The sequence below is a fragment of the Agelaius tricolor genome, unplaced genomic scaffold (assembly GCF_023055355.1).
Source record: "Agelaius tricolor isolate 1412-34295 unplaced genomic scaffold, bAgeTri1.0.p SCAF_207, whole genome shotgun sequence".
NCBI classification, from domain to species: Eukaryota; Metazoa; Chordata; class Aves; order Passeriformes; family Icteridae; genus Agelaius; species Agelaius tricolor.
The window spans coordinates 7,164-26,502 of NW_027269467.1; the positions used below are offsets into that span (position 1 = coordinate 7,164).

General features: G+C 65.5%; 2 protein-coding genes across 7 annotated transcripts; one reads left to right on the forward strand and one right to left on the reverse strand.

Annotated features, from left to right (window-relative positions):
- Positions 1-2,616, reverse strand: LOC139587226 (gametocyte-specific factor 1-like). 6 transcript variants are annotated; one of them, XM_071421282.1, is made up of 6 exons: positions 2,543-2,606; positions 1,983-2,436; positions 1,174-1,300; positions 964-1,089; positions 687-768; positions 13-580 (listed from the first exon to the last, which is right to left on the reverse strand). In XM_071421282.1, exons 2-6 carry the CDS (start codon positions 2,073-2,075, stop codon positions 310-312), a joined length of 699 nt encoding a protein of 232 aa, XP_071277383.1. In that variant the 5' UTR covers positions 2,076-2,436; positions 2,543-2,606; the 3' UTR covers positions 13-309. The 6 variants fall into 6 exon arrangements, with proteins under 6 accessions (XP_071277385.1, XP_071277383.1, XP_071277382.1 ...); XM_071421284.1 differs by having other exon boundaries at positions 1-580; positions 2,028-2,616; XM_071421281.1 differs by having other exon boundaries at positions 1,983-2,616.
- A 1,578-nt stretch (positions 2,617-4,194) lies between these two features.
- Positions 4,195-17,620, forward strand: NCKAP1L (NCK associated protein 1 like). The gene is made up of 31 exons (XM_071421279.1): positions 4,195-4,335; positions 4,813-4,923; positions 5,177-5,269; positions 5,387-5,443; positions 5,521-5,663; positions 6,152-6,242; positions 6,334-6,471; positions 6,874-6,922; positions 7,185-7,338; positions 7,736-7,792; positions 8,310-8,406; positions 9,131-9,240; positions 9,671-9,803; positions 9,884-9,965; positions 10,437-10,495; positions 10,885-11,030; positions 11,437-11,569; positions 11,640-11,759; positions 12,355-12,494; positions 12,789-12,920; positions 13,227-13,445; positions 13,883-14,013; positions 14,099-14,196; positions 14,477-14,564; positions 14,648-14,730; positions 14,985-15,065; positions 15,154-15,247; positions 15,388-15,504; positions 15,897-16,006; positions 16,287-16,376; positions 16,985-17,620. The coding sequence occupies exons 1-31, from the start codon at positions 4,234-4,236 to the stop codon at positions 17,105-17,107; spliced, it is 3,381 nt and encodes a 1,126-aa protein (XP_071277380.1). The 5' UTR covers positions 4,195-4,233; the 3' UTR covers positions 17,108-17,620.
- Positions 17,621-19,339: the final 1,719 nt, after the last annotated feature.

A 19,339-nucleotide genomic window follows, 5' to 3' on the forward strand; every position in this document is an offset into this window, starting at 1 on the left:
GGGGGACACCGGGGGGGTGGCAGGGACACATCAAGGGCATGGGGACAGGACAGGGGGGGTGACAGGGACACGGGAGGGGGGGGACAGGGACACATCGAGGAGGGTGGCGGGGACACGTCCAGGGGAGTGGCAGGGGGACACCGGGAGGGTGGCAGGGACACGAGGGGGGGTGACAGGGACACAGGGAGGGGACACCCCCAGCCCGCAGTGACCAGCGCGGGGGTGGCGGGGGGTGACACCAATGGGGGTGGCGCCGTCCCCAGCCGCGGTGTCGCCCCCCGGGGACAGCGGCAGCTCCCGCACGAGTTTTTATTTCCGGAAATATTTGACAGCCGGGGGGGCCCCCCCGGGCCCCGCGACCCCCGGGACCCCCCTCGCTGTCACTGGCCGGGGCCGCGCTGTCCCCAAACGCTGTCCGGCTGTCCCCAAACGTGGTCCTGCTGTCCCCAAACGTGGTCCTGCTGTCCCCAAACGTGGTCCTGCTGTCCCCAAACGCGGTCCCGCTGTCGCCGGCCGGGGCTTCCTCAGCGTCAGCCCCTCCGGCGGGGCGGCGGGGTCGGGGGGAGTCACTTCGGGTGTCCTGAAGGGGACAGCTCAGTGTGGCACTTGGGGACACACCCGAGTGTGGCACTGGGGACACTCCCGCCCCTCCGAGCGGTGGTGCCAGCCCTGTCCCCAGGTCCTACCTGTGGCAGGGGACGGGCAGGTCCCCCTTGGTGACCTGGAGGATGAACGGGGGGGGCTCCTCCAGCTCCTGCTCGCTCAGCTCTGCACGGGGACACCGGGGGGACAAAGTGGGGACAGGATGGGGACACGGCGGGGACACCATGGGGACAGGGATGGGGACAGGATGGGGACATGGTGGGGACACAACAGAGACACCATGGGGAGACCATGGGGACAAGACAGGAGCATGATGGGGACATCATGGGGGACACCATGGGGACAGCGTGGGACCCTCACCTGCGTCCCAGTCCTCCTGGCACGGGGGGGGCTGCCAGGTGTGCGCTGTCTTGGTCATGTCCTCAGGTTCTGCGGGGACACAGGGGACAGCGGTGAGGGGACACACCTGGGACACCTGGGACACACCTGGGGGGACATTGGGGACACCTGGGCACACCTGGGGGCACACCTGGGTCACACCTGGGCGCACACCTGGGGGTCCCAGCGTACCTGGGGGCAGCTCGAGTGGCAGTTTGTCGGGGCACGAGGTGACGTGGGCGCGCAGGAGCGCGCGCGGGACGCGGTGGCGCGCGTTGAAGGGACACGTGGCCAAGGTGCGCGACACCTGCGGGTTGTTCTGGGGACAAGGACACGGGGGGGCGGGGCTAAGGGGGGGCGGGGACGACACCGAGCCCCGCCCTGCACCCCAAACCTGAGACCCCGCCGAGCCCGGACCCGCCCAGACCCCGACCCCAAACCTCTGCAGAGCCCAGACCCCAATTCCCGCACACCTCAGACCCCAAACCCCTGCAGACCCCAGACCCCAATTCCTGCAGACCCCGACCCCAAATCCCTGCTGACCCTGACCCCAAACCCCTGCAGACTCCAGACCCTCACAGCCACCCCCCGGCAGGTCCTGGACCCCAAAACCGACCACTCACAGGTCCCCCTGTCCCCCCCATCCCGCTGTCCCCCTGTCCCGCTGTCCCGCTGTCCCTCTGTCCCCCTGTCCCCCTGTCCCCCTGTCCCCCCCATCCCGCTGTCCCCCTGTCCCGCTGTCCCGCTGTCCCCCTGTCCCCCCCATCCCGCTGTCCCGCTGTCCCCCTGTCCCGCTGTCCCCCCATCCCCCTTTCCCGCTGTCCCGCTGTCCCCCTGTCCCGCTCTCCCCCTGTCCCCCTGTCCCGCTGTCCCCCTGTCCCCCTGTCCCGCTGTCCCGCTGTCCCGCTGTCCCCCTGTCCCGCTCTCCCCCTGTCCCCCTGTCCCCCTGTCCCCCTGTCCCGCTGTCCCTCTGTCCCCCTGTCCCGCTGTCCCCCGCGCACCTGCTGGCAGCGCACCAGGTGATAGGGCAGGCGGGACACGCGCACCTGGTGGCTCCGGTCGTACGGGCACTGCACGAGCGCGTCGGGCTCCATGCGGGCCCGAGGGGCCCGACGGTACCGGGCACGGTACCGGTTACGTCCCACCGGGCACCGTTCGGTACCGCCGGGCACCGTTCGGTACCGATTATGTCCCAGCGGGCACGGTTCAGTCCCAGTTCGGTCTCACCGGCCACAGTTTGGTCCAGGCAGTCCCGGTTCGGTCCCACCACTCCCGGTTCGGTCCCGGTTCGGTCCCACCGGTGCCGTTCGGGTCTCACCAGAGTTGGTTCTGTCCCGGTCCGGTCTCACCAGCGCCGGTTTTGCTTTACGGCAGCGTCGCCGTTACCGCGGCAACGGGCGCCGCTCCCGGGTCCTCCGAGCCGCTGGGGGGCGCCGCGGCGCCGCCTGGAACGCGCTGAAAATAAATGGGGAATTTCTCGGGTTTTTGGTCGTTAATTCCTGCCCCGAGATGCGCAGGGCGTCTCTGCTTCGGCCCGCGCGGCTGAAAAACGAGTCTGGACTCTTCGCTTTTCGGTCTTGAGATTGTTTATTAATTCTTATCTATAACATTTCCTTTCTGCCCAGCCAAGGTCAGCTCAGCAGGGCAGCCACAGGCACTGTGACCGCCCCCGAGGTGGTGTTGTCCTTTTATACCACAAACTACGTATAACATATTTACACTTAATTCCCAATACCTGTCCCCCGTGTTAGACAGTGCACTTCTACTCTAAACCAATCCCAAAGTGCCAACATCACTGCAAGAAAATGGAGAACGAGAAGAAGAAGGAGAAAGGCTGGATGCACCCAAGTTCCTCCATCTTGTCCCCATAACCCCCATTCCAAAAATCCTAAAATCGACATTTTCACCCTGTGATATTTTTATTATTACACCATTCAAACCTGTGTGACTTTCAGGTCCTCATACAAAGCTGGTAATTTGCTCCAGGGGTCAAAATCAGATCCCCAGGTGTTCTGGGCTGCGTGCCAGGGTCTCCGAGCCCCTTGGCAAAACTCTGGACACCCGGAGGGATGGACTGAGCTCCGACAGGAATTTATTAAAAATTAAAAGCTTTATTCCCAAAATAAATTAAGAATTCATTAAAAATTCCTAATTAAAAGGCTTTAAAGTAGAAGAGCCTGGCCGGGGCTAAACCCAAGCTGGACCCAAATGGACTAAAAAAAAATTATATTTTTATATTTTCGCACCTTTGTAACTTTTGGTTCATTTGTGTATTGGGGTTATTTGTCTAATTAAAGTTTTGTGTTATGAAGTTCCATCCTCCTGGGTGATTTTGTCAATTTGCTGTTGCTTACAACTTTTGGGCTTGAGGCTGTTACGGTGTCCTTGGATTTTGGGATGAGGAGGATTGTTCTGTTTAACTAAAAAAAAAAATTAAAAGTTAAAAATTAAGGCATCGATGGCAACAGGGGAAAATTTGGGTCTGAATGGGGCCTGACTGGGCTCAAACAGGCCCAAATTGGGGTTTTATAGGCCCGGTTTGGGCCATATGGGACCAGATTAGGGTAAATGGGCCCAGATTGGGGTAAATGGGCCCTGACTGGGGTAAAAGGGGCCAGATTGGGGTAAATCAGCTCTGAGTGGGGTAAATGGGCCCAGTTTAAGGTTAAAGGGCACAGTTTGGGGTTAAATGGGCCCTGATTGGGGTAAAATGGGCCCTGATTGGGATCCCCTGATTGGGCACAAAGGGGACCCAAAAGGGGCACAAAGGGGACCCAAAAGGGGCACAAACAGGAGTGAATTTGGGTTCCATGGGCTCAAATTGTGTCTATGTAGGGCCGTGACCCCGATACAGGGCCGTGACCCCATATTGGGCCCTGACTGGGGTAAAATGGGCCTAGATTGGGGTCCCCTGACTGGGGACAAATGACACCGGTTTGGGGATAAAAGAGACCCAAAAGGGGCACAAACGGGAGTGAATTTGGGTTCCGTGGGCCCAAATTGGTCCCGTACAGGGCCCGGTCCCCGATTTCGGGCCCTGAGCTGGGGCTGGTGGAGCCCCCGATGGGGCCGATGGTGGCACGGGCCAGCGCCACCCGCGTCCCCACCGCCGCTGTCCCCGCGATGTCACGGGGCGGTGGCGGCTCTGTCACGTGCTCCCCGCGGCCCCGGCGCTGCCGGGCCCAGCCCAGGAAGGGGAAGTTGGGGTTTGGGGCCTTCTGGGGACTCTGGGGGTGCCACTGAGGTGCCACCATGTCCCTGCCCTCGGTGTACGGGGACAAACTGGCTGAGAAGCTGACGCTGCTCAACGAGCGGGGCCGGGGGGTCCTCGTGAGGGTCTACAACCTCAAAAAGGTCTGGGGTGGGGGGTCCTGGGGGTCACCCGAGGGTCCCCAAACCCCCCTGGCCATGGGGAGCAGCCGAGGGGATCGGGGGGAGCGAGGGATGGGGGGATTTGGGGGATTTGGGGAGGGGGCACAGCCCAGGAGGGGATTTAGGGGGGATTTGGGGGGGTCCTGGGCAGGGAGGGGCTTGGACAGGGGGGGTTTGGGGGGTCCCAGCCCGGGAGGGGGAGTTTGGGGGGGTTTGAGGAGGGGGTGTCTCAGTTTTGGGGGAGGTTTTGGAGGGATCCCGACCCTAAGGGGGAAATTTGGGGGTTCCAGGGAAGGTTGGGGTAGGGTGGAGGTTTGGGGGGTTCCCAGCCTGGGAGGGGTTTGGGAGGATATTATGGGGGGGGGATGTCTCAGTTTTGGGGTTATTTTTTGGGGTGTCCCAGCCCCGGGAGGGGTTTTTGGGGTCGTTTCGGGGGGTTCTGACCCGGGGGTCCCCCAGACGTGCTCGGACCCCCGCACGCGGCCGCCCTTCCTCGGGGACAAGGCCATGGAGGCCTCGGCCAAGTTCATCCTGAAGAAATTCCCGCACCTGGACGTGCGCAGCAGCACCGTGAGCCATTGTCCCCCTGTCCCTGTGTCCCCGTGTCCCTGTGTCCCCTGCCTTGTGTCCCCGCTGTCCCCACCCCCTGAGTTCCCACTCTCCCCGTGTCCCCACCCATGTGTCACTACCTCTTTGTTCCTACCCCAGTGTCCCCCCTGTCCCTGTGTCCCCATTGTCACCGTGTCCCCTCCCTTGTGTCCCTGCTGTCCCCCTGTGTCCCCCCCGTGCCACCCACGCTGCTGTCCCCCCCGTGTCCCCACAGCAGCACCTGGGCCCGGTGCACAAGGACAGAGGGGACATCGTGCGGGCTCTGGCTCCGTTCTACCAAACCTTCCTGGACGTGCTGGAGTTCCGGGTGAGCCGGGAGGGGCCAGAGGGGACAGTGGGGACATGGGGGACATGGGGGACAGCCAGGGTCCCTCAGGGCCGGGGGACACGGCGGTGACACACGGCGCTGTCCCCTTGTCCCCAGGACCACGTGTACGAGCTGCTCAACACCATCGACGCCAGCCAGTGCTTCTTCGACATCGTGAGTGCCACCCCCGAGTGCCACCCCCACGCTGTCCCCGCTGTCACCGCGCCCTGACGCTGTCCCCTCCCCTCCAGCACATCAACTACGACTTCACCAAGGGCTACCTGGACCTGGTTGTCACCTACGTGTCGCTGGTGCTGCTGCTGGCGCGCGCTGAGGAGCGGCGCCTGCTGCTGGGGCTCTACCAGTGCGCACACGAGATGAGCCACGGCGCCAGGTGCCACCTGCTGTCCCCAGGGCCACCCTGCTGTCCCCGGGGCTGGGTCCCCACCGGGGCTGTCCCCAGGGCCACCCTGACTGACCCCGTGCTGTCCCCAGGGCCGTGTCCCCACCCTTGCTGTCCTCAGGGCCGTGTCCCAAGCCCAGCGTTGTCCCCAGTGTGTCCCCAAGGCTGTGGCCTCATTGGGGTCATCCTGGGGTCATCCCCACTGTGTCCCCAATGCCAGGGCCGGCCCTGGGGCTGTCCCCAGTGTGTCCCCAACAACAGGGTTGACTCTGGGGTGGCCCCCGGCGTGTCCCAAACTTGTGCCCAGTGCCAGAACCAGCCCCGGGTTTGTCCCCAATGTGTCCTCAACGTGTCCCCAAGGCCAGAACCGGCCCTGGGGTTGTCCCAGATGTGTTCTCAGTGTGTCCCCAATGCTGGGGCCGGCCCCGAGGCTGTCCCCAATGTGTCCCCAACGTGTCCCCAACCCCGTGTCCCCGCAGCGAGCCCAGCTTCCCCCGCCTGGCGCAGATGGTGCTGGAGTACGAGCACCCCCTGAAGAAGCTGCCCGAGGAGTTCGGGCCCCACACCAAGGTGGGTCGGGGGTCCCCAGCAGGGCCACCCCCCTGTGGGGGCCACCCCGTGTGTCCGGGCGGTGTCCCCAGCGTGGCGCTACTGTCCCCAGGCCGTGAGCTGCGCGCTGCTGTCCCTGCGGGCCCCGTTCGCGCGGCGCTGCCGGGACGCGGAGCTGTGGCGGCAGGAGCAGCTGCTGTCCCTGCTGGGACCCGCGGGGGACATGCTGAGCCCGGTCACCTGTGACAGCGTGAGTGACATGGGGACATGGGGACAGGCTGAGCCCGGTCACCTGTGACAGCGTGAGTGACATGGGGACATGGGGACAGGGGGACAGGCTGAGCCCGGTCACCTGTGACAGCGTGAGTGACACCTGTGGGGACATGGGGACATGGGGACATGGGGACAGGCTGAGCCTGGTCACCTGCGACAGCGTGAGTGACATGGGGACATGGGGACATGGGGACAGGCTGAGCCTGGTCACCTGCGACAGCGTGAGTGACACAGGCACAGGGGTGTGGTGACACAGGGACAGGAGTATGGTGACACAGGCACAGTGGTGTGGTGACACAGGGGACAGGAGTATGGTGACACGGGGACACGGGCACTGGGGGCTCAGGGGACAGTGACGTGGTGGCACTGCTGTCCCCAGATGGCCTGTGAGTACCTGTCCCTGGAGGTGATGGAGCGCTGGATCATCCGTGAGTGCTGGCACTGCCTGAGTGTCCCCAAACCCTCCTGGGCTGTGTCCCCAAACCCTCCTGGGCTGTGTTCCCAACCCCTGGTGACCATTTTGGGGTCCCTGGTGTCCCTGTCCCCATTTTGGGGTCCCTGTCCCCGTTTTGGGGTCCCTGACCCTGTGTCCCCCCCACTGGGGTTCCTGGTGTGCCCAGGTACCCTGGCTGTCCCCATTTTGGGGTCCCTGTCCCCGTTTTGGGGTCCCTGACCCCGTGTCCCCCCCAGTGGGGTTCCTGGTGTGCCCGGGCGCCCTGGGCACCCCCCCGTGCCAGGAGCTGTGGCGCCAGGCCCTGCGCGGGTCCCTCTTTGTCACCCTGGTGCGCGACGAGGCCATCGCAGTGCACAAGGTCACCGAGGAGCTGCTGGGGGGGCTCAAGGGGTGAGCGGGGACACCGCGGGTGGCACTGCCAGGGGGTGGGAGACGGGGACACCAGGGGGTGGCACTGCCGGGGGGGACAGGGACGGGGATACCGATGGTGGCACTGCCGGGGGGAACGGGGACACTGCGAGTGGCACTGCCCAGGGCGAGGGTGGCACTGCCCGGGGGGGGACATCACGATGGGGACACTGGGGGTGGCACTGCCCGGGCAGGGGGTGGCACAGGCGGTGCCAGGGTCTGGGGGCTTCACTGGGGACTCTGGGGGTGCCGGGGGGGTTATTCAGGGCACTTTGGGGGTGCTCGGGGGGTTCTCCTGAGTACCTGGGGCTCTGGGGGTGCCTGGGGGGCTCCGGGGGTGGCGCCAGGTGCGGTGCCAGGTGCGGGTGCCCCTCGCCAGGTACGGGAAGCGCGTGGCCGATGTCCGGGAGTGCCGGGAGCACGCGGCGGCGCACAGGTCCGGGGGGGGGTTCAGGTCCGGGGGCTGGGGGGGGTTTTGGTTTTTTGGGGGGGGTCCTGGGGGTTTGGGGCAGTGGGAGGGCCCAGAGCACCCCAAAACCGGGGGGGTTCCTGGGGGGGTCTCACCCACCCCGCCCCCTTTGCCCTTTGCTGTCCTCTGGGTGATCCTGGCCGTGACCGCCCCCGTCCCCATCCTGAGCCCCCCAAATCCCCTCAGCCCTCCCCCATCCCCATGGGATCACCCCTGGTTCCTGCGCTGGGTCCTGCCCCCTCCTCGGGTCCCCCCCGAGTCCCCCCCGGGTCCCCCTTGACTCCCCACGAGCCCCGGGGACCCCCGGGGTCCCCCCAAACCCCTCCGTGCCCCCCCAGCCCGGCACTGCCCCAGGGCCACCCCTGGTTCCTGCGCCGGGTCCTGCCCTCTCCCCCTGTCCCCTCCTGTCCCCCCGTGTCCCCCCCGGTTCCCCCCGACCCCCGCGACCCCCGGGGTCCCCCCAAACCCCCCCGTGCCCCCCCAGCCCGGCGCTGCACCGGGGCCGGCGCTCGTTCCTGCGCGGGGCCGTGCGGGAGCTGGCGGCGCTGCTGGAGGATCAGCCCGGGCTGCTGGGACCCAAGGTGGGGCTGGGGGCTTGGGGGGGGGCTTTGGGGGGTTTTGGGGGGCTTTGAGGAAATTTTAGCGGGATTTGAGGAAATTTTGGGGGGATTTGAGGAAGTTTTGGGGGGATTTTGTGAGAGATTTGGGGGAGCTTAGGGGGGATTTTGAGATATTTTGGGGGGGTTCTGGGGGGATTTTGGGGCATTTCGTGGGGATTAGGGAGATTTTGGGGGGGTCTGAGGAAATTTTGGGGGGAATTTGGGGGAATTTGGGAGGAATTTGGGGAGATTCTGGGAGATTTTGGGGGGATTTTGGAGGGAGGATTTGGGAAGATTTTGGGGCATTTTTTGGGATTGGGAAGATTTTAGGCGGATTTTGAGGAGGTTTGAGAGAATATTGGGAGGGGGTTGGGAGATTTTGGGGGAGGATTTGGGAAATTTTGGGGGCATTCGGGGAAATTTTTCAGGTTTAGGGAGGATTTTTGAGAGCTTTTGGGAGATTTTGGGAGAGGGTTTGTGAGATTTTGGGAGAGGGTTTGGGAGACTTTGGGTGTGATTTTGAGGGGCATTTGAGAGAATTTCGGGGGCGTTTCAGAGGCTTTGGGTCATTCCGTGAGATTTTGGAGGATTTTGAGAGATTTGGGGAAGATTCGGGAGGAATTTCGGGAGATTTGGGGGGGATTCTGGGAGGTTTTGGGAGGCATTTTGGGGGGTCCCGACCCCCTGTTCCTCCCCCGCCTCCCAGGCCCTGCTGGTGTTCGTGGCGCTGTCGCTGTGTCGCGACGAGGTGAGCTGGCTGTCGCGACATGCCGAGCACGTGACCAAGAGCAAGAACCCCGAGGACTTCAGCGACAGGTGGGGACAGGGAGGGGACAGGAGGGGACAGGGAGGGGACGGGAGGGGACAGGGAGGGGACAGGGAGGGGACAGGAGGGGACAGGGAGGGGACAGGGAGGGGACACTGGTGGGAACCCCCCGGGTTTAGGGGGGGGGGGTTCAGCGGTTTTTGGGGGTGTTTGGGGGGCACTGGGTGGGTTTTTGGGGGGGGGTCCTTGTGGAGGCCGTTCAGAGGTTTTGGGTGGGTTCAGGAGTTTCGGGTGTTTTTCAGAAGTTTTGGGGTGGTTTGGGGGATTCAGGAGATTCGGGCGGGGTCGGGGGGCACTGGGAGGGTTCGGGAGTTCCGGGGAGCTTGGGGAGCACTGGGGGGGTTCGGGTGACTCGGGGGGTCCCTGCCGCACCCCGGGCGGGTTTCGGGGGGGGTCTCTGACCGCCCCCTCCCGGCTCAGCCGCATCGCGGAGCTGCTGTTCCTGCTGGAGCAGCTGCGGGCTCTGGTGCGGCGGCACCTGCGGCTCCTGCGCCGCTACCACCGGCAGTACCTGGCCCGCTTCGACGCCCTCGTGCTCAGCGACGTCATCCAGGTAGCCCCGGGGGGGGTGGCCCCGTCCCCTGAGCGCCCTGCGGGCCCTCGCTGCCCCCTGAGCCCGCCCTGGCCCCGCAGAACCTCTCGGTGTGCCCCGAGGAGGAGTCCGTGATCCTCTCGTCCTTCGTCAGCTCCCTCGCGGCTCTCTCGGCCAAGGAAGGTGCGGGTTTGTCCCCTCCCTGCCCGGATTGTCCCCTCCCAGCCTGAAATGTCCCCTCCCAGCCTGAAATGTCCCCTCCCAGCCCGGAGTGTCCCCTCTCATCCTGGAGTGTCCCCTCCCGGCCCGGAATGTCCCCTCCGATCTCGGATTGTCCCCTCTCATCCTGGAATGTCCCCTCCCAGCCCGGAGTGTCCCCTCCCATCTTGGAATGTCCCCTCCCACTCCAGGATGTCCCCTCCCAGCCCGGGATGTCCCCTCCCAGCCCGGATTGTCCCCTCCCATCTTGGAATGTCCCCTCCCAGCCCGAAGTGTCCCCTCACCGTGTCGCGGGTGCCACTCCAGCTCTGTGTCCCCCTTGTCCCGGGAGCTCTGGGACAATCCCGGGTGCCCCGAAGGGTGGTGGCTCCAGGGGATCCCCTGCGGTGGCGCTGCCACCCCCAGCCCTGTCCCCGTGTCCCTCTGTCCCCGCAGTCGATGACCAGGAGCAGTTCGACTTCACCGCGCTGCGCCTGGACTGGTTCCGGCTCCAGGTGCTGGCGCTGTCCCTGTCCCCAGGTCCCTGTCCCCATGTCCCTGTCCCCATCCCTGTCCCTGTCCTGTCCCCATCCCTGTGCCAATCCCATTCCTCCTCATCCCTGCTGTTCCCATCCTTGTCCCTCTGATCCCCAGTCCCTGTCCCCATCACTGTCCCCATGTCCCCTGACCCTGCCCCTGTCCCTGCTGTCCCTTTCCCTGTCCCCATCTTTGTCTCCCTGACCTTGTCCCCATGTCCCCTGTCCCCATGGCTGTCCCCCTGGCTGTCCCCTGTCCCTGCTGTCCCCACGGCTGTCCCCATGTCCCCATGGCTGTCCTCCTGGCTGTCCCCCCTGGCTGTCCCCTGTCCCTGCTGTCCCCACGGCTGTCCCCTGGCTGTCCCCAGGCCTACACCAGTGTGGCCAAGGCGGCGCTGCCATTGAGCTCCAATGGGGACGTTGGCCGTGCCATGAGCCTGGTGGTGTTCCACACGCGCCTGCTGGACCGGCCCGAGGAGCTGCTGGACGAGACCTCTGACCTGTCCCACCTCTGGTGAGCCCCTTTGCCCACCCCATACCCCTTTGCCCACCCCTTTCCACCCTCATCCCCATCCCTGCCCCTTTCCTCCTGACCCCACTGTCCCCATCCATGTCCCCATCCCCATCCCTGTCCCACAGTATCCATGCATGGCCCATGGAGCGGATGCTCTCAGTGTCCCCTGACCCCGCTGTCCCCATCCGTGTCCCCATCCCTGTCCCCTCCTGTCCCACAGTTTCCATGCCCAGCCCCTGGAGCGGATGTTCACGGTGTCCCCTGACCCTGTCCCTGTCCCCATCCCTGTCCCCGTCCCTGTCCCCATCCCTTTCCCACAGTTTCCACACCCGGCCCCTGGAGCGGATGTTCATGATGTCCCCTGACCCTGTCCCTGTCCCCATTCCTGTCCCCTCCTGTCCCACAGTTTCCACGCCCGGCCCCTGGAGCGGATGTTCGCGCTGACGCTGGACGAGCCGTCCATGCTGCGCTTCGCCATCGCCTTCCCCCTGCTCTGCGCCCACTTCTCGCGCTGCCAGCACCCCATGTGCCCCGAGGAGGTGGGTGACACCCGGGGGGGGAGTTGGGGGTCCCCATGCTCAGCTCTGAGGGGTCCCGTGTCCCCCCCAGTACCCCCAGCTGGAGGCGGCGGCGCTGGGGCTGTGCCACAAGTTCCTGGAGGAGCTGGCGCGGGTGGGCAGCGGCTGCGTCCTGGACGCCTGCGCCGAGCAGCACAACCTCAGCCAGCAGGTCTGGGGGGGCTGGGGAGGTCTGGGGGGTCTGGGACCTTTGGGGGGCGTGGGGGAGTCCAGGGGGTGTGGGACTTTTGGAGGGATTGGTGACCCTTGGGGCCTTCAGGACCTGTAGGGTCTTGGTGGCCTTTGGGGTCTCCAGGACCTTTGGGGTCTCCAGAACTTTTGGGTGTTTCAGGACCTTTACGGTCTTGGTGGCCTTTGGGGTCTCCAGAACCTTTGGGGGCTCCAGCATCTTTAGGGGTTCAGTGGCCTTTGGGGTCTTCGCACCTTCAGGATCCCTCTGCCTTTTGGGGTCTCCACCACCTTGAGGTCTCCATCAGCTTGAGGATCTCTGTGGCCTTTGGGGTCTCCAGAACCTCTGGAATCTCTGTGGCCATCAAGGTCCCCATGGCCTCTCTGTCCCCTCGTCCCCCTGTCCCCACCAAACCCTCGGGATGAGGAATTCCTCCGTGGGGGCCAAACCTGGTGGGGCATCCCCCGACCCAGCCCTGGGGGATGGTGGCCTGTGGTCATGGTGGCCCCGTTTGGGGTGTCCCCATGTCCCCATTACCCTGTCCCCGTGTCCCCATGTCCCTGTCCCCGCCCCACAGCTCCTCCCCAAGCACTGTGCGGCCACCATCAGCAGAGCCCGTGTCAAGAAAACCCCGAAGCAGCCGCCCCGCAAGGGGGAGCCCCAAAGGGACAAACCGGGGACAGAGAGCCAGCGGCGGGACCGGACCCTGACCACCAAGTGAGCGCCACCCGGGGCAGGGATTGTCCCCACAGGGTCACGGTTCTGGGGACTTCGGTGGTCTCCAGAGCCTCTGGGGTCTCAGTGGGTTTGGGGAGCTCCAGAGCCTCTGGGGGCTCAGTGGCTTTTGGGGGCTTCAGGACCTTTGGGTCTTGGTGGCCTTTGGGGTTTTGGTGGCCTTTGGGGACTTCAGGAGTTCTCCTGAAGCCTCCAGAGCTTGGGTGTGGCGTGGGGACACGGTGTGACTGTCCCCATGGGTTGTCCCCACGGGGTCACACCGTGACTGTCCCCTAGCATGGACAAGCTGCACCTGACCCTGGCCGAGCTGTCCCTGAGCCTCAACCACGTCCCCAGCTTCACCGTCTTTGGGCACACGGTGACACCGGCCGAGTACCTGAGCAGCCACCTGGAGACGCGCCTGACCAAGTGGGGACACGCTGGGGACATGCCAGGGAGGGACATGTGGGGCTGAGGGGACATGTGGGGCCAAGGGGACATGGGGGGCTGAGGGGGCAATGTGGGGCCGAAGGGACAATGTGGGGCTGAGGGGATGTGCTGGGGACACGCTGGGGACACACGGGGCTGATGGGACACACACGGGGCCAAGGGGACACGTAAGGGACATGCCAGGGACATGTGGGGATGCACCGGGGACACGCTGGGGGCACACCGGGGACACACAGCACCGAGGGGACACCCTGCACGTCCCTCACCGCCCCCGTGTCCCCGCAGGGCCATCGTGGCCATGGCCGGGTACAGCCAGGCCACGCAGGAGGTGGCGCGGCCCTCGGAGGTGCTGGCGGGGCTGGGGGCCTACATGGGGCTGGTGCAGCGCCTGGGACACCTGGTGGCCCTGGACACGGCGCGGCTGCTGCGGGCGGTGTTGCTGCAGCAGAGCCACCCCCGCGACGGCAGCGGGCAGCCCACGCTGACCGCCATCTACACCGACTGGTCAGTGCCACCACGGGCTGGGGACATGGGGACGGGGTGGCAGGGTCACCCACAGGGGCAGGGACAGGTCACTGTGACCGCCATCTACACCGACTGGTCAGTGCCACCACGGGCTGGGGACAGGGTCACCCACAGGGGCAGGGACAGGTCACTGTGACCGCCATCTACGCCAACTGGTCAGTGCCACCAGCGGGGCTGGGGACAGGGGACGAGGTCACCACAGGGCAGGGAGACACGGGGATGGGGTGGCAGGGTCACAATGTGGGGTGGGGACATGGGGACGGGGTGGTGGCAGCAGAGACGTGGGGATGGGGTGGTGGCCCCAGGGACACGGGTGGAATTGCCATGGGTGACCTTGCCATGAGTCCCCGTGCCATGGGTGACAGTGCTGAGGGTGACAGGTGACAGTGCCATAGGTGACAGCAGTGTCCCCACAGGTACCTGGAGGCGCTGCTGCGCCAGGCCAGCACCGGGGCCGTGCTCCTGTCCCCGGCCCTCCAGGCCTTCACCACGGTGCCCCGCGAGGAGCAGCCCCCGTTCAGCGCCGCCGAGTTCTCCGACGTCTCAGGTGGGCTGGGGGGGCTTGGGGTGGGGGCTGCCACCCCCCTGTCCCCACAGCGTCCCCACCTGCCCCCTCCTGTCCCCTCCCACAGAGATGAGGGCGCTGGCCGAGCTCATCGGGCCCTACGGGATGAGGTTCCTGAGCGAGAACCTGATGTGGCACGTGGGGTCCCAGGTGACAGAGCTGAAGGTACGGGAACAGGGATAGGGGACAGGAACAGGGACAGGGGACAGGGGCTGGGGACAGGGGACAGGGACAGGGGCTGGGGACAGGAACAGGGGCTGGGGACAGGGACAGGGGCTGGGGACAGGCTGCTGCTGCTGCTGGCACCGTGACAGGGCAGGCAGGGCCATCCTGGTGCCACCTCAACGCTGTCCCTGCCTGCCCCTTGGGACAGTGGGAGACGCCAGGTCCTGCCATGTCCCCCAGTGTCCCCCAGCGTCCCCCAGTGTCCCCCATGTCCCCGCAGAAGCTGGTGGTGGAGAACATGGACACGCTGGTGCAGCTGCGCTGCTGCAGGGCCGAGCAGAGGCCGGCACTGCTGCCCCGCCTGAGCTGTGAGTGGCACTCGGGGTGGCACAGGGGTGGCACAGGGCTGTGTCACACGCGTCACCCTGCTGTCCCCCGCGTGTCCCCGCAGCGGCCGAGAACGTCCTGAAGCGCATGACCATCATCGGGGAGATCCTGAGCTTCCGCGCCATGGCCCAGCAGGGCCTGCGGGAGGTGGGACCCCCCGGGACCCCCTGGGACACCCCCAGATGCTGGGATCCCCCCCCAGGACACCCCCAGCCCCTGGGATCCCTCCAGGACACCCATCTGGGGACACAGGACACCCCTGACCCCCATTTGGGGACCCAGAACCCCCCATCTTGGGACCTGGTTCCCCCATTTGAGGACACAGGATCCCCCCCATTCAGAGGCCCAAGACCCCCATTTTGGGGCCCAGTACCCCCCTGACCCCCCGCCCGCCCCCCCAGGTGTTCTCCCAGCACTGCCCCTTCCTGATGGGCCCCATCGAGTGCCTGGCGGACGTGGTGACCCCTGACACCGACATCCAGGTGGGGACAGGGACACGGGGGGTGACACCGTGTGGCACCGCGTGACACTGCGTGACACCGCGTGACACCGCGTGTCCCCTGTCCCCAGGTCACCCTGAGCATCTTCGAGCTGGCCTCGGCCGCAGGGGTCCCGTGCGAGGTGGACCCGGCGTTGGTGACGGCCCTGGCCGGACACAGGACAGGTGCGGGGGGCTCTGGGGACACCGTGGGCGGCGCTGTCACCTCCTGGGTGGCGCTGTCACCGCCCGGGTGGCGCTGTCACCTCCCGGGTGGTGCTGTCACCGCCCGGGTGGCGCTGTCACCGCGCTGTCCCGCTCTGCAGAGGGCTGGTCCCCCGAGGAGGATTACAAGGTGTCCTGCCTGCTCCTGGTGTTCGTGGCCGTGTCCCTGCCCCTGCTGGCCGCTGACCCCGCGTCCCTCTACAACCCCGAGCTGGACGGTGAGGGGGACGTGTCCCCTGTGTCCCCTGTCCCTGTGTCCCCATGTCCCCTGTGCCCCTGTGTCCCTGTGTCCCTGTGTCCCCGTGTCCCCATGCTGGTGGTTCTCACTGTCCCATTGTCACAGCAGAGGGTTTGGGGGCACAGGGGGACACCGGGACTGTCACCAAGGGAGGTGGCACTGTGGAGACTCTGGGTTGTCCCCAACACCCTGCTGTGTCCCCAACACCCTCCTGTGTCCCCAACATTTGAGTGTCCCCAAGACCTTTCTGTGTCCCCAACCCCTTCCCGTGTCCCCAGCCTTCCTGAATCCCCAATTTTCCCCCAATTTTCCCCTGTTCCCCCCTTTTATTGACTCCCACCCCGTGTCCCCCGGTGTCCCCGGTGTCCCCAGGCCACAACAACAACGTGCACTGCCTGGCCAAGGCCATCGTGCAGCTCTCGGCCGCGCTCTTCACCGTGCACAGCAAGAACATCGAGACGCACCTCAAGGAGTTCCTGCTGGTGAGCCTGGCACGGCCCTGTCCCCTCTGGGCTGGCACTGGCACTGTCCCCTCTGGGCTGGCACTGTCCCTGTCCCTTCCTGGGGCTGGCACTCTCCCTGTCCCCTCTGGGCTGGCACTGGCCCCTCCTGGGGCTGGCCCTGTCCTTGCAGGGTCCCTAACCCTGTCCCTGCTGTCCTCGCTGTCCCTATCTCTGTCCCCGCTGTCCCCATCACTGTCCCGCTGTCCCCACTGTCCCCGCTGTCGCTGAGTGTCCCTGTCGCTGTCCCCTCTGTCCCCAGCTGGCCTCCAGCAGCCTCCTGCAGCTGGCCCAGGAGCCGGACAAGGCGCGGCTGCGGAACCAGGACTCGATCGTGCTGCTGCTGCACCTGGTGGGGACACCTGGGGGGACACCTGGGGACACTTGGGGGGGACACCTGGGGACACTTGGGGGGGACACCTGGGGACACTTGGGGGGGACATGGGGCACCTGGGACACCTGGAACACCTGGTGCAATTTCAATGCAAACATTTCAAATATTTCACCCTGGGCCGGGCCGGGGGAGCCGCAGGGGGAGGTCGGCATGGGGGGGGCGCCGATGGGTGCCGATGGGTGCCGATGGGTGCCAATGGGTGCTGATGGGCTCTGATGGGTGCCGATGGGCGCTGATGGGCACCAATGGGTGCCGATGGGTGCTGACAGGCTCCGATGGGCGCCGATGGGCGGCAATGGGTGCTGATGAGTGCCGATGGGTGCCGATGGGTGCTGATGGGCGCCGATGGGCACTGATGGGTGCCGATGGGCGCCAATGAGTGCCGATGGGCGCCAATGGGCGCTGATGGGTGCCGATGGGTGCTGATGGGCGCCGATGGGCGCTGATGGGCACCAATGGGTGCTGATGGGTGCTGATGGGCTCCGATGGGCGCCGATGGGTGCCGATGGGTGCCGATGGGCGCCAATGGGTGCTCATGGGTCATGCTGGGTGCCTCCCCGCCAAAGATCGTGGCCGAGTCGTCCTTCCTGACGCTGGACATGCTGGAGAGCTGCTTCCCCTACGTGCTGCTGCGCAACGCCTTCCGCCAGGTGTGCCGGGAGCCCCCCGGCCGGGCCCCCCCGCACTGACCGGGACCCCCGGGACCCCCGGGACCCCCGGCCGGGCCCCCCCGCACTGACCGGGACCCCCCCCAGACCCCGCCCGAGCGGTGCCGGGACCCCCCTGTTCCACCCCTGAGACCCCCGCCCGACCCCCGTTCCCCTCCCCAAATTCCTCAATCCACCTCACCCCCAGGACCCCCGACCCCAAATCCCCCTCCCGGTGCCCCCAGGACCCCCAAATCCCAAACTCTGTCCCCCCCAGGGCCCCCAAATCCCAAACTCTGTCGCCCCCAAATCCCCTCCCCAAATTCTCCAACCCGCCTCCCCCAGGACCCCCGTGTCCCCTGACCCCCAAATCCCCCTCCCTGTCCCTCCCCAAATGTCCCACCCCGCCCCTCCATGACCCCCAAATCCCCTCACCGCCCCCCCCCGCCCCCCCTCACCGCTGGCTGCCCCCACCGTGTCCCCAACTGTCCCCAAATGTCCCCCGGTGTCCCCTCGCTGCCGCTGCTGTCACTAAAATCCTCTTTTCACCCCAAATTCACCTCTCGGCCATTATTGGGGTCTGCAGGGGCCGCCCACCCTGGGACCCCTCCCCGGGGGCGTTCCGGGACCCTCCGGGGGCTCTGGGGGTGTCCGGGGGGTTCCAGAGGGTCCGGGGGTGTCCGGGGGTGTCCGGGGGGGTCAGGACGCGTCGCCCCCCCCCGATTCCCATCGGGATTTTCCCCCCATTTCGCTCCCGCTCCCTCCCGGCGGGGCCGTGCCTCAGTTTCCCTCCCGCCCGTTTCCAGTCCCGTTCCCGCTCTCCCCGAGCCCCCACCCCGGTATTTTTTCGGTTTCCCTCCCGTGCGCATCTCGGGGCAGCGTTCATGGGGCGGCCGCGGCCGTTGCCATTCCGCGCACGGCGGCTGCTCCGGGATGAGTCACCGGCAGCGGCGACAGCGCCCGCCGAGCCCCCCCCGCCCCCCCCCGAGGACCCCCCCGTGTTACCGAGACCCCCCCCCCCCAAAAAAAAAAACCCGGCTGAAAAAGCGCCCGGCAAAAACCGCGTTAAAACCAAAAAAAAAACCAAACAAACCCCCCCCCCAAAAAACAAAAGGAAAAAAATAACCAAAAATGAAAATCCAACCCCCCTGAGCAGCGAGGAGGGGAACGACCCCGGAGCGACCCCAACCCCGCCAAAAAAACCCAAAAACAAAAGGAAAAAAAACCCCAAAAATTCCAAATCAAACACCCCTGAGCAGGGAGGGGGGGAACGACCCCGGAGTGGCCCCCCCGCCAAAACCTCCCCCCAAAAAAGGAAAAAAACCCCAAAAATGAAAATCCGACCCCCCCTGAGCAGGGAGGAGGGGAACGAGCCCGTACCCAAAAAAACCCCTAAAAACAAAAGGAAAAAAAACCAAAAATGAAAATCCAACCCCCCCTGAGCAGGGAGGGGGGGAGCGACCCCGGAGCGACCCCAACCCCGCCAAAAAAACCCTAAAAACAAAAGGAAAAAACCCCAAAAATTCCAAATGAGCCCCCTCTGATCAGGGAGGAGGGGAACGAGCCTGGAGCGACCCCAACCCCGCCAAAAAAACCCTAAAAACAAAAGGGAAAAAACCCCAAAATTCCAAATCATCCCCCCCTGAGCAGGGAGGAGGAAAACGACCCGGTACCCAAAAAAACCCCAAAAACAAAAGGAGAAAAAACCCCAAAAATTCCAAATCAGCCCCCCTGAGCAAGGAGGGGGGGAACGACCCCGGAGCGACCCCCCCGCCAAAAAACCCCAAAAACAAAAGGAAAAAAACCCCAAAAATTCCAAATCAGCCCCCCTGAGCAGGGAGGAGGGGAACGACCCCGTACCCAAAAAAACCCCAAAAACAAAAGGAAAAAACCCCAAAATCCCAAATCAGCCCCCCCCGAGCAGCGGGAGGCGCGGAACGACCCCGGAGCGACCCCCCCGCCCCCCCCCCCCCCCCGCGCTCCCGAGGGGCTCGGCCGCCCCCTCCCCGCTCCCGGCACGGATTTAATTCCATTTAATTCCATTTATTCCCATTTATTTCAGGCTCGTCAATCACGAGCCCGGAGCGTTCCCGAACCTCCCCCCCCCCCCCCCCCCCCTTTTCCCGCTTTTGTCTCGCGCGCGCCCACCCGGCCCCGCCCACGGACCCCCCCACCCCCCCCCGGGGGCCGCCCCCACCCCAAAACTCTGCCCCTCCCCCCGAAAGTTCCACAAAAGTGCGAATTTGGGGTTTTTGTAAACCCCGAAATGCCACA

Coding starts and splice junctions, on each gene's coding strand:
- NCKAP1L (XM_071421279.1), top strand. CDS start 4,234: ATGTCCCTGCCCTCGGTGTACGGGGACAAACTGGCTGAGAAGCTGACG. Junction 9,804..9,883: donor TGCTCAGCGACGTCATCCAG/GTAGCCCCGGGG, acceptor CTGGCCCCGCAG/AACCTCTCGGTGTGCCCCGA. Junction 15,505..15,896: donor CTACAACCCCGAGCTGGACG/GTGAGGGGGACG, acceptor CGGTGTCCCCAG/GCCACAACAACAACGTGCAC.
- LOC139587226 (XM_071421281.1), bottom strand. CDS start 2,075: ATGGAGCCCGACGCGCTCGTGCAGTGCCCGTACGACCGGAGCCACCAG. Junction 1,301..1,982: donor ACCTGGTGCGCTGCCAGCAG/GTGCGCGGGGGA, acceptor CCTTGTCCCCAG/AACAACCCGCAGGTGTCGCG. Junction 769..963: donor CCAGGAGGACTGGGACGCAG/GTGAGGGTCCCA, acceptor GTCCCCGTGCAG/AGCTGAGCGAGCAGGAGCTG.